The sequence below is a fragment of the Oncorhynchus masou genome, chromosome 27, assembly GCF_036934945.1.
Source record: "Oncorhynchus masou masou isolate Uvic2021 chromosome 27, UVic_Omas_1.1, whole genome shotgun sequence".
Taxonomy (NCBI): domain Eukaryota; kingdom Metazoa; phylum Chordata; class Actinopteri; order Salmoniformes; family Salmonidae; genus Oncorhynchus; species Oncorhynchus masou.
The window spans coordinates 64710037-64724130 of record NC_088238.1 but is presented as its reverse complement, the minus strand read 5'-3'; the positions used below and the strand labels follow the sequence as shown (position 1 = coordinate 64724130).

At 42.9% G+C, this 14094-nt stretch overlaps 1 protein-coding gene across 1 annotated transcript in view; it reads right to left on the bottom strand.

The window, feature by feature from the left end:
* The window catches only part of LOC135516524 (sodium/hydrogen exchanger 9B2-like), a 44373-nt gene that overhangs the window by 23246 nt on the left and 7033 nt on the right, over positions 1-14094 (bottom strand). The window contains exons 4-7 of the mRNA XM_064940871.1: positions 12712-12854; positions 12502-12629; positions 7298-7473; positions 6564-6670 (exon numbers count right to left, since the gene is read on the bottom strand). Of these exons, the coding sequence (XP_064796943.1) occupies positions 6564-6670; positions 7298-7473; positions 12502-12629; positions 12712-12854 (554 nt within the window). The remainder of the gene's footprint in view (positions 1-6563; positions 6671-7297; positions 7474-12501; positions 12630-12711; positions 12855-14094) is intronic.

Genomic DNA, 14094 nt, shown 5'->3' with positions numbered 1-14094 from the left:
AAAAGGGCCATGTGTTCCTAATGTTTTGTTTGGGGGCTGTTCAAAAGGGCCATGTGTTCCTAATGTTTTGTTTGGGGGCTGTTCAAAAGGGCCATGTGTTCCTAATGTTTTGTTGGGGGGCTGTTCAAAAGGGCCATGTGTTCCTAATGTTTTGTTGGGGGGCTGTTCAAAAGGGCCATGTGTTCCTAATGTTTTGTTGGGGGGCTGTTCAAAAGAGCCATGTGTTCCTAATGTTTTGTTGGGGGGCTGTTCAAAAGGGCCATGTGTTCCTAATGTTTTGTTGTGGCTGTTCAAAAGGGCCATGTGTTCCTAATGTTTTGTTTGGGGGCTGTTCAAAAGGGCCATGTGTTCCTAATGTTTTGGGGCTGTTCAAAAGGGCTATGGGTTCCTAATCTTTTGTTTGGGGGCTGTTCAAAAGGGCCATGTGTTCCTAATGTTTTGTTGTGCATGTTCAAAAGGGCCATGTGTTCCTAATGTTTTGTTGTGGCTGTTCAAAAGGGCCATGTGTTCCTAATGTTTTGTTGGGGGGCTGTTCAAAAGGGCCATGTGTTCCTAATGTTTTGTTGTGGCTGTTCAAAAGGGCCATGTGTTCCTAATGTTTTGTTTGGGGGCTGTTCAAAAGGGCCATGTGTTCCTAATGTTTTGGGGGCTGTTCAAAAGGGCTATGGGTTCCTAATCTTTTGTTTGGGGGCTGTTCAAAAGGGCCATGTGTTCCTAATGTTTTGTTGTGGCTGTTCAAAAGGGCCATGTGTTCCTAATGTTTTGTTGTGCATGTTCAAAAGGGCCATGTGTTCCTAATGTTTTGTTGTGGCTGTTCAAAAGGGCCATGTGTTCCTAATGTTTTGTTGGGGGGCTGTTCAAAAGGGCCATGTGTTCCTAATGTTTTGTTGTGGCTGTTCAAAAGGGCCATGTGTTCCTAATGTTTTGTTTGGGGGCTGTTCAAAAGGGCCATGTGTTCCTAATGTTTTGGGGGCTGTTCAAAAGGGCTATGGGTTCCTAATCTTTTGTTTGGGGGCTGTTCAAAAGGGCCATGTGTTCCTAATCTTTTGTTTGGGGGCTGTTCAAAAGGGCCATGTGTTCCTAATGTTTTGTTGTGGCTGTTCAAAAGGGCCATGTGTTCCTAATGTTTTGTTGTGGCTGTTCAAAAGGGCCATGTGTTCCTAATGTTTTGTTGTGGCTGTTCAAAAGGGCCATGTGTTCCTAATGTTTTGTTGTGCACATTCAAAAGGGTGTGACAAACAAAACACATCCAGTCAGCGGCAGTCCTGTGGGTGAAAACAGCTCGTTAATGAGAGAGGTCAAAGGAGAATGGCAAGAATGGTGCAAGCTGACAGGCGGCAACAAACAGACAGAAAACAGGCTCAGTACAACAGTGGTGTGCAGAACGACATTTGACCGGTAGTGTACATTGAATAGTCACGAATCCTGTTGTGTGTAAGAACCATGAGTCCCTGGCTCAGTATCTATAGGTCTACCACTGAGACTGGCTCAGTATCTATAGGTCTACCACTGAGACTGGCTCAGTATCTATAGGTCTACCACTGAGACTGGCTCAGTATCTATAGGTCTACCACTGAGACTGGCTCAGTGTCTATAGGTCTACCACTGAGACTGGCTCAGTATCTATAGGTCTACCACTGAGACTGGCTCAGTATCTATAGGTCTACCACTGAGACTGGCTCAGTATCTATAGGTCTACCACTGAGACTGGCTCAGTATCTATAGGTCTACCACTGAGACTGGCTCAGTATCTATAGGTCTACCACTGAGACTGGCTCAGTAACTATAGGTCTACCACTGAGACTGGCTCAGTAACTATAGGTCTACCATTGAGACTGGCTCAGTAACTATAGGTCTACCACTGAGACTGGCTCAGTATCTATAGGTCTACCACTGAGACTGGCTCAGTATCTATAGGTCTACCACTGAGACTGGCTCAGTAACTATAGGTCTACCACTGAGACTGGCTCAGTAACTATAGGTCTACCATTGAGACTGGCTCAGTAACTATAGGTTTACCATTGAGACTGGCTCAGTAACTATAGGTCTACCACTGAGACTGGCTCAGTAACTATAGGTCTACCACTGACACTGGCTCAGTAACTATAGGTCTACCACTGAGACTGGCTCAGTAACTATAGGTCTACCACTGAGACTGGCTCAGTAACTATAGGTCTACCACTGAGACTGGCTCAGTAACTATAGGTCTACCACTGAGACTGGCTTATTATCTATAGGTCTACCACTGAGACTGGCTCTATAGCTATAGGCCTACCACTGAGACTGGCTCAATAACTATAGGTCTACCACTGAGACTGGCTCTATAGCTATAGGTCTACCACTGAGACTGGCTCTATAGCTTTATCACTGAGACTGGATCTATAGCTATAGGTCTACCACTGAGACTGGATCTATAGCTATAGGTCTACCACTGAGACTGGCTCTATAGCTTTATCACTGAGACTGGATCTATAGCTATAGGTCTACCACTGAGACTGGATCTAACAGCTATAGGGCTACCACTGAGACTGGCTCTATAGCTATAGGTCTACCGCTGAGATCCCGCTAATGGGATCAATATGACAACAGCCAGTGAAAGTGCAGAGCACCAAATTCAAAACAACAGAAATCTCATAATTAAATTTCCTCAAATATACAAGTATCTTATACCATTTTAAAGGAAATCTTGTTGTTAATGTTACCACAGTGTCCGATTTCAAAACGGCTTTACAGCGAAAGCACACCAAATGATTATGTTACGTCACTGCCAAGTCACAGAAAAACACAGGCATTTTTCCAGCCAAAGAGAGGAGTCACAAAAAGCACAATTAGAGATACAATGAATCACTAACCTTTGATGATCTTCATCAGATGACACTCATAGGACTTCATGTTACACAATACATGTATGTTTTGTTCGATAAAGTTCATATTTATATCCAAAAATCTCAGTTTACATTGGCGTGTTATGTTCAGTAGTTCCAAAACATCCGGTGATTTTGCCGAGAGCCACATTCATTTACAGAAATACTCATCATAAACATTGATAAAAGATACAACTATTATACATGGAACTTTAGATCCACTTCTCCTCAAACGCTGTGTCAGATTTCAAAAAAACTTTACGGAAAAGGAAACCAGGCAATAATCTGAGTACAGCACTCAGAGACCAAAACAGCCAAAGAGATATCCGCCATGTTGTGGAGTCAACATTAGTCAGAAATAAACATTATAAATATTCACTTACCTTTGATGATCTTCATCAGAATACACTCCCAGGAATCCCAGTTCCACAATAAATATTGGATTTGTTCAATAAAGTTGATCATTTATGTCCAAATATCTCCTTTTGTTAGTGCGTTCAGCCCTGTAATCCAAATTCATGACGCACGAGGAGACGAAAAGTCAAAAAGTTCCGTTACAGTCCGCAGAAACATGTCAAACAAAGTATAGAATCAATCTTTATGATGTTTTTAACATAAATCTTCAATAATGTTCCAACCGTTCCAACCGTGGTCAGCTCATGGCTCTCTGGCAGACATCTGACTCATTCCCCTCACATTCGCCCCCACCTCACAGTAGAAGCATCAAACAAGTTTCTAAAGACTGTTGACATCTAGTGGAAGCCGTAGGAAGTGCAAGATTACCAATATCTCACTGTATCTTCAATAGGGGATGAGTTGAAAACCTACAAACCTCAGATTTCCCACTTCCTGTTTGGATTTTTTGCATGCCATATGAGTTCTTTTATACTCACGGACATCATTCAAATCGTTTTAGAAACTTCAGAGTGTTTTCTATCCAAATCTACCAATAATATGCAGATATTAGCAACTGGGCCTGAGTAGCAGAGAGTTTAATCTGGGCACCTTTTTCTTCCAATCTACTCAATACTGCCCCCTACATCAAGTTATACCTCTATCACTGAGACTGGCTTTATAGCTCTATCACTGAGACTGGCTTTATAGCTCTATCACTGAGACTGGCTTTATAGCTCTATCACTGAGACTGGCTCTATAGCTCTATCACTGAGACTGGCTCTATAGCTCTATCACTGAGACTGGCTCTATAGCTCTATCACTGAGACTGGCTCTATAGCTCTATCACTGAGACTGGCTTTATAGCTCTATCACTGAGACTGGCTCTATAGCTCTATCACTGAGACTGGCTCTATAGCTCTATCACTGAGACTGGCTCTATAGCTCTATCACTGAGACTGGCTCTATAGCTCTATCACTGAAACTGGCTTCATAGCTCTATCACTGAGACTGGCTCTATAGCTCTATCACTGAGACTGGCTCTATAGCTCTATCACTGAGACTGGCTTTATAGCTCTATCACTGAGACTGGCTCTATAGCTCTATCACTGAGACTGGCTCTATAGCTCTATCACTGAGACTGGCTCTATAGCTCTATCACTGAGACTGGCTCTATAGCTCTATCACTGAGACTGGCTTTATAGCTCTAACACTGAGACTGGCTCTATAGCTCTATCACTGAGACTGGCTCTATAGCTCTATCACTGAGACTGGCACTATAGCTCTATCACTGAGACTGGCTCTATAGCTCTATCACTGAGACTGGCTCTATAGCTCTATCACTGAGACTGGCTCTATAGCTCTATCACTGAGACTGGCTCTATAGCTCTATCACTGAGACTGGCTCTATAGCTCTATCACTGAGACTGACTCTATAGCTCTATCACTGAGACTGGCTCTATAGCTCTATCACTGAGACTGGCTCTATAGCTCTACCACTGAGACTGGCTCTATAGCTCTATCACTGAGACTGGCTCTATAGCTCTATCACTGAGACTGGCTCTATAGCTCTATCACTGAAACTGGCTTCATAGCTCTATCACTGAGACTGGCTCTATAGCTCTATCACTGAGACTGGCTCTATAGCTCTATCACTGAGACTGGCTCTATAGCTCTATCACTGAGACTGGCTCTATAGCTCTATCACTGAGACTGGCTCTATAGCTCTATCACTGAAACTGGCTTCATAGCTCTATCACTGAGACTGGCTCTATAGCTCTATCACTGAGACTGGCTCTATAGCTCTATCACTGAGACTGGCTTTATAGCTCTATCACTGAGACTGGCTCTATAGCTCTATCACTGAGACTGGCTCTATAGCTCTATCACTGAGACTGGCTCTATAGCTCTATCACTGAGACTGGCTCTATAGCTCTATCACTGAGACTGGCTTTATAGCTCTATCACCGAGACTGGCTCTATAGCTCTATCACCGAGACTGGCTCTATAGCTCTATCACTGAGACTGGCTCTATAGCTCTATCACTGAGACTGGCTCTATAGCTCTATCACTGAGACTGGCTTTATAGCTCTATCACTGAGACTGGCTCTATAGCTCTATCACTGAGACTGGCTCTATAGCTCTATAACTGAGACTGGATTTATAGCTCTATCACTGACACTGGCTCTATAGCTCTATCACTGAGACTGGCTTTATAGCTCTACCACTGAGACTGGCTCTATAGCTCTATCACTGAGACTGGCTCTATAGCTCTATCACTGAGACTGGCACTATAGCTCTATCACTGAGACTGGCTCTATAGCTCTATCACTGAGACTGGCTCTATAGCTCTATCACTGAGACTGGCTCTATAGCTCTATCACTGAGACTGGCTCTATAGCTCTATCACTGAGACTGGCTCTATAGCTCTATCACTGAGACTGACTCTATAGCTCTATCACTGAGACTGGCTCTATAGCTCTATCACTGAGACTGGCTCTATAGCTCTACCACTGAGACTGGCTCTATAGCTCTATCACTGAGACTGGCTCTATAGCTCTATCACTGAGACTGGCTCTATAGCTCTATCACTGAAACTGGCTTCATAGCTCTATCACTGAGACTGGCTCTATAGCTCTATCACTGAGACTGGCTTTATAGCTCTATCACTGAGACTGGCTTTATAGCTCTATCACTGAGACTGGCTCTATAGCTCTATCACTGAGACTGGCTCTATAGCTCTATCACTGAGACTGGCTCTATAGCTCTATCACTGAGACTGGCTCTATAGCTCTATCACTGAGACTGGCTTTATAGCTCTATCACCGAGACTGGCTCTATAGCTCTATCACTGAGACTGGCTCTATAGCTCTATCACTGAGACTGGCTCTATAGCTCTATCACTGAGACTGGCTCTATAGCTCTATCACTGAGACTGGCTTTATAGCTCTATCACTGAGACTGGCTCTATAGCTCTATCACTGAGACTGGCTCTATAGCTCTATCACTGAGACTGGCTCTATAGCTCTATCACTGAGACTGGCTCTATAGCTCTATCACTGAGACTGGCTCTATAGCTCTATCACTGAGACTGGCTCTATAGCTCTATCACTGAGACTGGCTCTACAGCTCTATCACTGAGACTGGCTCTATAGCTGGAATTTGTGTCATGAAACGTAAATCCATGTGAATGGAAGGTGTGTATTAACTGATAATATAAATGAGTGTAGCACAGACCCACCTACCCACCCGCACTCTCAAAACCCACACATCCACAGACAGAGACACACAACGTGATGATCTTACCTGGTCTCTGCTGGGGAAAAAACGGAGGAAAAATCCAAGAATGATTCCGATGATTGTTCCTCCTCCCACCTCCAGCACCCCCCGACCCAGATTATACCAACTAGAACCTGTGGTGGGAGACAGTTAGATTATACCAACTAAAACCTGTAGGGGAGACAGACAGGTTATACCAACTAAAACCTGAAGGGGGAGACAGACTGGTTATACCAACTAAAACCTGAAGTGGGAGACAGACTGGTTATACCAACTAAAACCTATAGGGGGAGACAGACAGGTTATACCAACTAAAACCTGTAGGGGAGACAGACAGGTTATACCAACTAAAACCTGAAGGGGGAGACAGACTGGTTATACCAACTAAAACCTGAAGGGGGACACAGACTGGTTATACCAACTAGAACCTGTAGGGGAGACAGACAGGTTATACCAACTAAAACCTGTAGGGGAGACAGTTAAGTTATACCAACTAAAACCTGAAGGGGGAGACAGACTGGTTATACCAACTAAAACCTGAAGGGGGACACAGACTGGTTATACCAACTAAAACCTGTAGTTTTAGTGGTCAGATGTAACCTGGATGTTATACTACTGTGTTTAGTGGTCAGATGTAACCTGGATGCTGCCAGGTGGCAATAGGAAGTCAATGGGGCTTCAGCCTGGTGTGAACGACGGATTGTTCTGTCTAATTGGCGGGTCGCTTCTGCTGAGAACCCTGTGGTCACATGTTCACTTACCTGAGGCGAAGGCCACGCCCAGACAGGTGGTGAAACCTGTGATGGCCAGGATGTCATCAAAACTCCCAGCAGCCATCAGCAGAGTAGGGATTCCCTTCTCCACGCCGTAGCCATCCTTCTGGAGTAACAACATGGAGGGCACCACCACCGCTGGGGATACAGCACTCAGAACAAACCTAGAGACAGAGAGAGAGAGAGAGAGAGAGAGGGAGAGAGAGAGAGAGAGAGGGAGAGAGAGAGAGAGAGACAGAATGAGACATCAGAGAGAGAGATAGAAAGAGAGAGAGAGAAGGAGAGAGAGAGAGAGAGAGAGGGAGGGAGAGGGAGAGAGAGAGAGAGAGAGAGAGAGAGAGAGAGAGAGAGAGAGAGAGAATGAGACATCAGAGAGAGAGAGAGAGAGAGAGAGAGAGAGAGAGAGAGAGAGGGGGGGAGAGGGAGGGAGAGAGAGAGAGAGAGAGAGGGAGAAAGACAGAGAGAGAGAGAGAGAGAGAGAGAGAGAGAGAGAGGGAGAGAGAGGGAGAGGGAGAGAGAGAGAATGAAACATCAGAGAGAGATGGAGAGAGAGGGAGAGAGAATGAGACATCAGAGACAGAATGAGACATCAGAGAGATAGAGAGAGAGGGTTGCAACATGCCCAACCCCCACTAATCCACCCGCCCCCCGAGCCCCATCCTGTGACCTAAGAGGTTTGTATCAGATGCTCAACATGCTCTGCTCACACCTACTGTGATGGTCCGGCCCTAAACCACACAAAACAACACTATGGTACACAAAGCTTTTACTATCTCATCCTGGAATATACAAGGTCAGAGGTCATCTGCCTTTGGCCTAAAGAGCAGGAACCCAGACTTCATCAAAGAAATTGGAAATATAGACGTTGTCATCCTACAAGAAACCTGGTATAGATGAGATGGACCCACTGGTTGTCCTCTAGGTTACAGAGAGCTGGTAGTCCCATCCACCAAAATACCAGGTGGGTGGTATAGAGGAGATGGACCCACTGGTTGCCCTCTAGGTTACAGAGAGCTGGTAGTCCCATCCACCACACTACCAGGTGTGTGGTATAGAGGAGATGGACCCACTGGTTGTCCTCGAGGTTACAGAGAGCTGGTAGTCCCATCCACCAAACTACCAGGTGGGTGGTATAGAGGAGACAGACCCACTGGTTGTCCTCTAGGTTACAGAGAGCTGGTAGTCCCATCCACCACACTACCAGGTGGGTGGTATAGAGGAGATGGACCCACTGGTTGTCCTCTAGGTTACAGAGAGCTGGTAGTCCCATCCACCACACTACCAGGTGGGTGGTATAGAGGAGATGGACCCACTGGTTGTCCTCTAGGTTACAGAGAGCTGGTAGTCCCATCCACCACACTACCAGGTGTGAAGCAGGGGAGGGACTATGCTAATTTGGTATAGAGCAGACCTAACTCACTCTATTAAATAGTCAAAACAGGAACATTTTACATCTGGCTAGAAATGAATAAGGAAACAGCAAAAAAATGTGTCACATGTGCTACCTATATCCCCCCAATTGAATCCCCTTTAATGAAGACATCTTCTCCATCCTGGAGGGGGAGATCAACCATTTGCAGGCCGAGGGACATGTACTAGTCTGTGGTGACCTAAATGCCAGAACCGGACCAGAATCTGATACCCTCAGCACACAGGGGGACAAACAGCTACCTGGAGGTGACATCATTCCCTCCCCCTTATGCCCCCCTAGACACAACTATGACAACATAACCAACAAAAATGGGTCACAACTCCTGCAGCTCTGTAGGACACTGGGTATGTACAGTTGAAGTCGGAAGTTTACATACACACTCTGCCTCAGAGGATAAGTTCATTAGAGTTACCAGCCTCAGAAATTGCAGCCCAAATAAATGCTTCATGGAGTTCAAGTAACAGACATGTGAATCAGACCTTCATAGTCGAATTGCTACAAAGAAACCACACAAAGAAACCACTACTCAGTCCAAATGTGCGATTTTTTTGTTTTAAGCGCTGTGTCTTTGTGAGATGCAGAGTAGATAAACGGATGACCTCTGCATGTGTATTTCCCACCGTGAAGCATGGAGGAGGAGGTGTGATGTGTGATGGTGCTTTGCTGGTGACACTGTCAGTGATATATTTATAATTCAATCCACACTTAACCAGCATGGCTACCACAGCATTCTGCAGTGATACGCCATCCCATTTGGTTTGCGCTTAGTGGGACTATCATTCTCATTTCAACAGGACAATGACCCAACACACCTCCAGGCTGTGTAAAGGCTATTTGACCAAGATGGAGAGTAGTGGAGTGCTTCATCAGATGACCTGGCCTCCACAATCACCAGACCTCAACCCAATTGAGATGGTCTGGGATGAGTTGGACCGCAGAGTGAAGAAAAAGCAGCCAACAAGTACTCAGCATATGTGGGAATTCCTTCAAGACTATTGAAAAAGCATTCCAGGTGAAGCTGGTTGAGAGAATGCTAGGAGTGTGCAAAGCTTTTATCAAGGCAAAGCGTGGCTACTTAAAATATATACAATATATTTGGATTTGTTTAACACTTTTTTGGTTACTACATTATTCTTTATTGTGTTATTTCATAGTTGTGATGTCTTCACAATGTATAAAATATAAAAAATATAGAAAAACCCTGGAACGAGTAAGTGTGTCCGACCGTTTGATTTGTACTGTATGTACAGTCACGTTATGACTTGTCCCTGATCCACAAAGCTATTCCCTTTCCACTGTAAGTCACATGAATCAGCCTTCAGCCTTAACACCTGCACACGATGTTCACCTTAACACGAATCATTATTATTCATCGACACAGACAACTACTCTAAACCAACTCAATATACAGATATAGGATCATAATGTCATCCAGCTACAGCAGGAAAATCCTCAGCAACAGGACATGTGAATTATTATGTGGATTATAATTTCTGTTGATACATTTTTTGTCTGATTTTTCAAAGTAGAAATTACAAAGTTTAGAAGCCTTTTTAAAGCTCAAATACACGTTTGCATTTCCTGCTGTGTGGGAAAATTCTCTGCAACAAGAGTGATCAAATTAAGGTGCTACATCTGTATATGGCCTTTTTGTAAATAAGTTAAACATAGCGGGTTTCTGTACTGTGCTGTGTGTCAGTCTGGATGTTCAAGTCTCTGAAATTAGGTTGGAGTCATTAAAACTTGATTTTTCAACCACTCCACAAATGTCTTGTTACAAAAATATAGTTTTGACAAATTGTTTAGGACATCTACTTTGTGCAGGACACAAGTCATTTTTTCAACAATTGTTTACAGACACATTATTTCACTTAACATTCACTATATCACAATTCTAGTGGGTCAGAAGTTTAAATACACTAAGTAGACTGCCTTGAAACAGCTTGGAAAATTCCAGAAAATTATGTCATGGCTTTAGAAGCTTCTGATGGGCTAATTGACATGATTTGAGTCAATTGGAGGTGTACCTGTGGATGTATTTCAAGGCCTAACTTCAAACTCAGTGCCTCTTTGCTTGACATCATGGGAAAATCTAAAGAAATCAACCAAGACCCCAGAAGAAAAATTGTAGACTTCCACAAGTCTGGTTCAACCTTGGGAGCAATTTCCAAACGCCTGAAGGAACCACGTTCATCTGTACAAACAATAGTACGCAAGTATAAACACCATGGGACCACGCAGCCGTCATAGCGCTCAGGAAGGAGACATGTTCTGTCTCCTAGAGATGAACGTACTTTGGTGCATTAAGTGCAAATCAATCCCAGAACAACAACAAAGGATCTTGTGAAGATGTTGGAGGAAACAGGTACCAAAGTATCTATATCCACAGTAAAACGAGTCCTATATCAACATAACCTGAAAGGCCGCGCAGCAAGGACGAAGCCACTGCTCCAAAACTGCCATAAAAAAAGCCAGATTACGGTTTGCAACTGCACATGTGGACAAAGATTGTACTTTTTGGAGAAATGTCCTCTGGTCTGATGAAACAAAAATAGAACTGTTTGGCCATAATGACCACCGTTATGTTTGGAGGAAAAGGGGGAGGCTTTGCAACCTGAAGAACACCATCCCAACCGTGAAGCACGGGGGTGGCAGCATCATGTTGTGGGGGTGCTGTGCTGCAGGAGGGACTGGTGCACTTCACAAAATAGATGGCATCATGAGGCAGGAAAATTATGTGGATATATTGAAGCAACATCTCAAGACATCAGTCAGGAAGTTAAGGCTTGGTTGCAAATGTGTCTTCCAAATGGACAATGACCCCAAGCATACTTCCAAAGTTGTGGTAAAATGGCTTAAGGACAACAAAGTCAAGGTATTGGAGTGGCCATCACAAAGCCCTAACCTCAATCCTATTGCAGAACTGAAAAAGTGTGTGCGAGCAAGGAGGCCTACAAACCTGACTCAGTTACACCAGCTCTGGGCCAAAATTCACCCAACTTATTGTGGGAAAATTGTGGAAGGCTCCCCAAAACGTTTGACCCAAGTTAAACAATTTAAAGGCAATGCAATATTTGACCTCTCATCTTCCCTATCAAACCTAAAAATGTCAAGAAAATGAACAACAATGACAAATGGTTTGATGAAGAATGCAAAAACCTAAGAAAGAAATTGAGAAACCTGTCCAACCAAAAACATAGAGACCCAGAAAACCTGAGTCCACGCCTTCACTATGGGGAATCACTAAAACAATACAGAAATACACTACAAAGAAGGAACAGCATGTCAGAAATCAGCTCAATGTAATTGATGAATCCGTATAATCTAACCACTTCTGGGAAAATTGGAAAACACTAAGCAAACAACAACATGAAGAATTATGTATGGGTGAACCACTTCTCCAATCTTGTTGGCTCCATAACAAAGAACAAATAGCAAAAACATATACATGATCAAATACTAATCTTCGACTCAAATATTAATATTAAAGACTACCAGAACTTTTTGCACATCTTAATGTCATCATAATCATAATCATCACAACAATGTATGTCGACATAATATAAGATTTGAAATGTCTCTATTCTTTTTGAAATGTTGTGAGTATAATGTTTACTGTTCATTTATTTATTGTTTATTTTTGTTTATGATCTATTTCACAATGTAAACATTTCCAATACAGCCCTTGAATTGAATTGAATTGAGAGACGGATGTTAATGTTGTCTCGAGGTAACACTGTGTTGAGGTGTGTGTGTTTACCCCAGTACGAATCCCCAGACCCAGGGCAAGCCCATCAGGAAGTGAGACATCACAGCTACTGTTGATGCCTCCACTGTACACGGTCCTACTGCCAGTCGCACACACACCGCCTTGAGTCTGCGGAGAGCCTGTTGAACACATACACCTTCAGCTGTAAAAACCATGGAGAAAACTAACTAACTGACTAACTGTCTGCCTGTCTGTCTGTACCGAAGGGTTGAGGCCCAGTCCAGCACGGGTCAGTATGATGGCCAGAGCGACGTTCCTCAGAGCTGCTGACCAGGTCTGCTCAATGTGGACCGCCTCAGTTACGTACGGTACGTTACGCAGCACCAGACCTGCCAGCAACATACCTGTACACACACACACACACACACACACACACACACACACACACACACACACACACACACACACACACACACACACACACACACACACACACACACACACACAGCATCAGTTCCAAACGGGACAGTTTAGTACACTAGTTTAGTACATCAGTTTAGTACACTAGTTTAGTACATCAGTTTAGTACATCAGTTTAGTACACTAGTTTAGTACATCAGTTTAGTACATCAGTTTAGTACACTAGTTTAGTACATCAGTTTAGTACATCAGTTTAGTACATCAGTTTAGTACACTAGTTTAGTACATCAGTTTAGTACATCAGTTTAGTACACTAGTTTAGTACACTAGTTTAGTACATCAGTTTAGTACACTAGTTTAGTACATCAGTTTAGTACACTAGTTTAGTACATCAGTTTAGTACATCAGTTTAGTACACTAGTTTAGTACATCAGTTTAGTACATCAGTTTAGTACATCAGTTTAGTACACTAGTTTAGTACATCAGTTTAGTACACTAGTTTAGTACACTAGTTTAGTACACTAGTTTAGTACATCAGTTTAGTACATCAGTTTAGTACATCAGTTTAGTACATCAGTTTAGTACACTAGTTTAGTACATCAGTTTAGTACACTAGTTTAGTACATCAGTTTAGTACACTAGTTTAGTACATCAGTTTAGTACATCAGTTTAGTACATCAGTTTAGTACACTAGTTTAGTACATCAGTTTAGTACACTAGTTTAGTACACTAGTTCAGTACATCAGTTTAGTACACAAGTTTAGTACATCAGTTTAGTACACTAGTTTAGTACATCAGTTTAGTACATCAGTTTAGTACATCAGTTTAGTACATCAGTTTAGTACACTAGTTTAGTACAACAGTTTAGTACACTAGTTTAGTACATCAGTTTAGTACACTAGTTTAGTACACTAGTTTAGTACACTAGTTTAGTACATCAGTTTAGTACATCAGTTTAGTACATCAGTTTAGTACATCAGTTTAGTACACTAGTTTAGTACATCAGTTTAGTACACTAGTTTAGTACATCAGTTTAGTACATCAGTTTAGTACATCAGTTTAGTACACTAGTTTAGTACATCAGTTTAGTACACTAGTTTAGTACATCAGTTTAGTACACTAGTTTAGTACATCAGTTTAGTACATCAGTTTAGAACATCAGTTTAGTACATCAGTTTAGTACATCAGTTTAGTACATCAGTTTAGTACACTAGTTTAGTACAT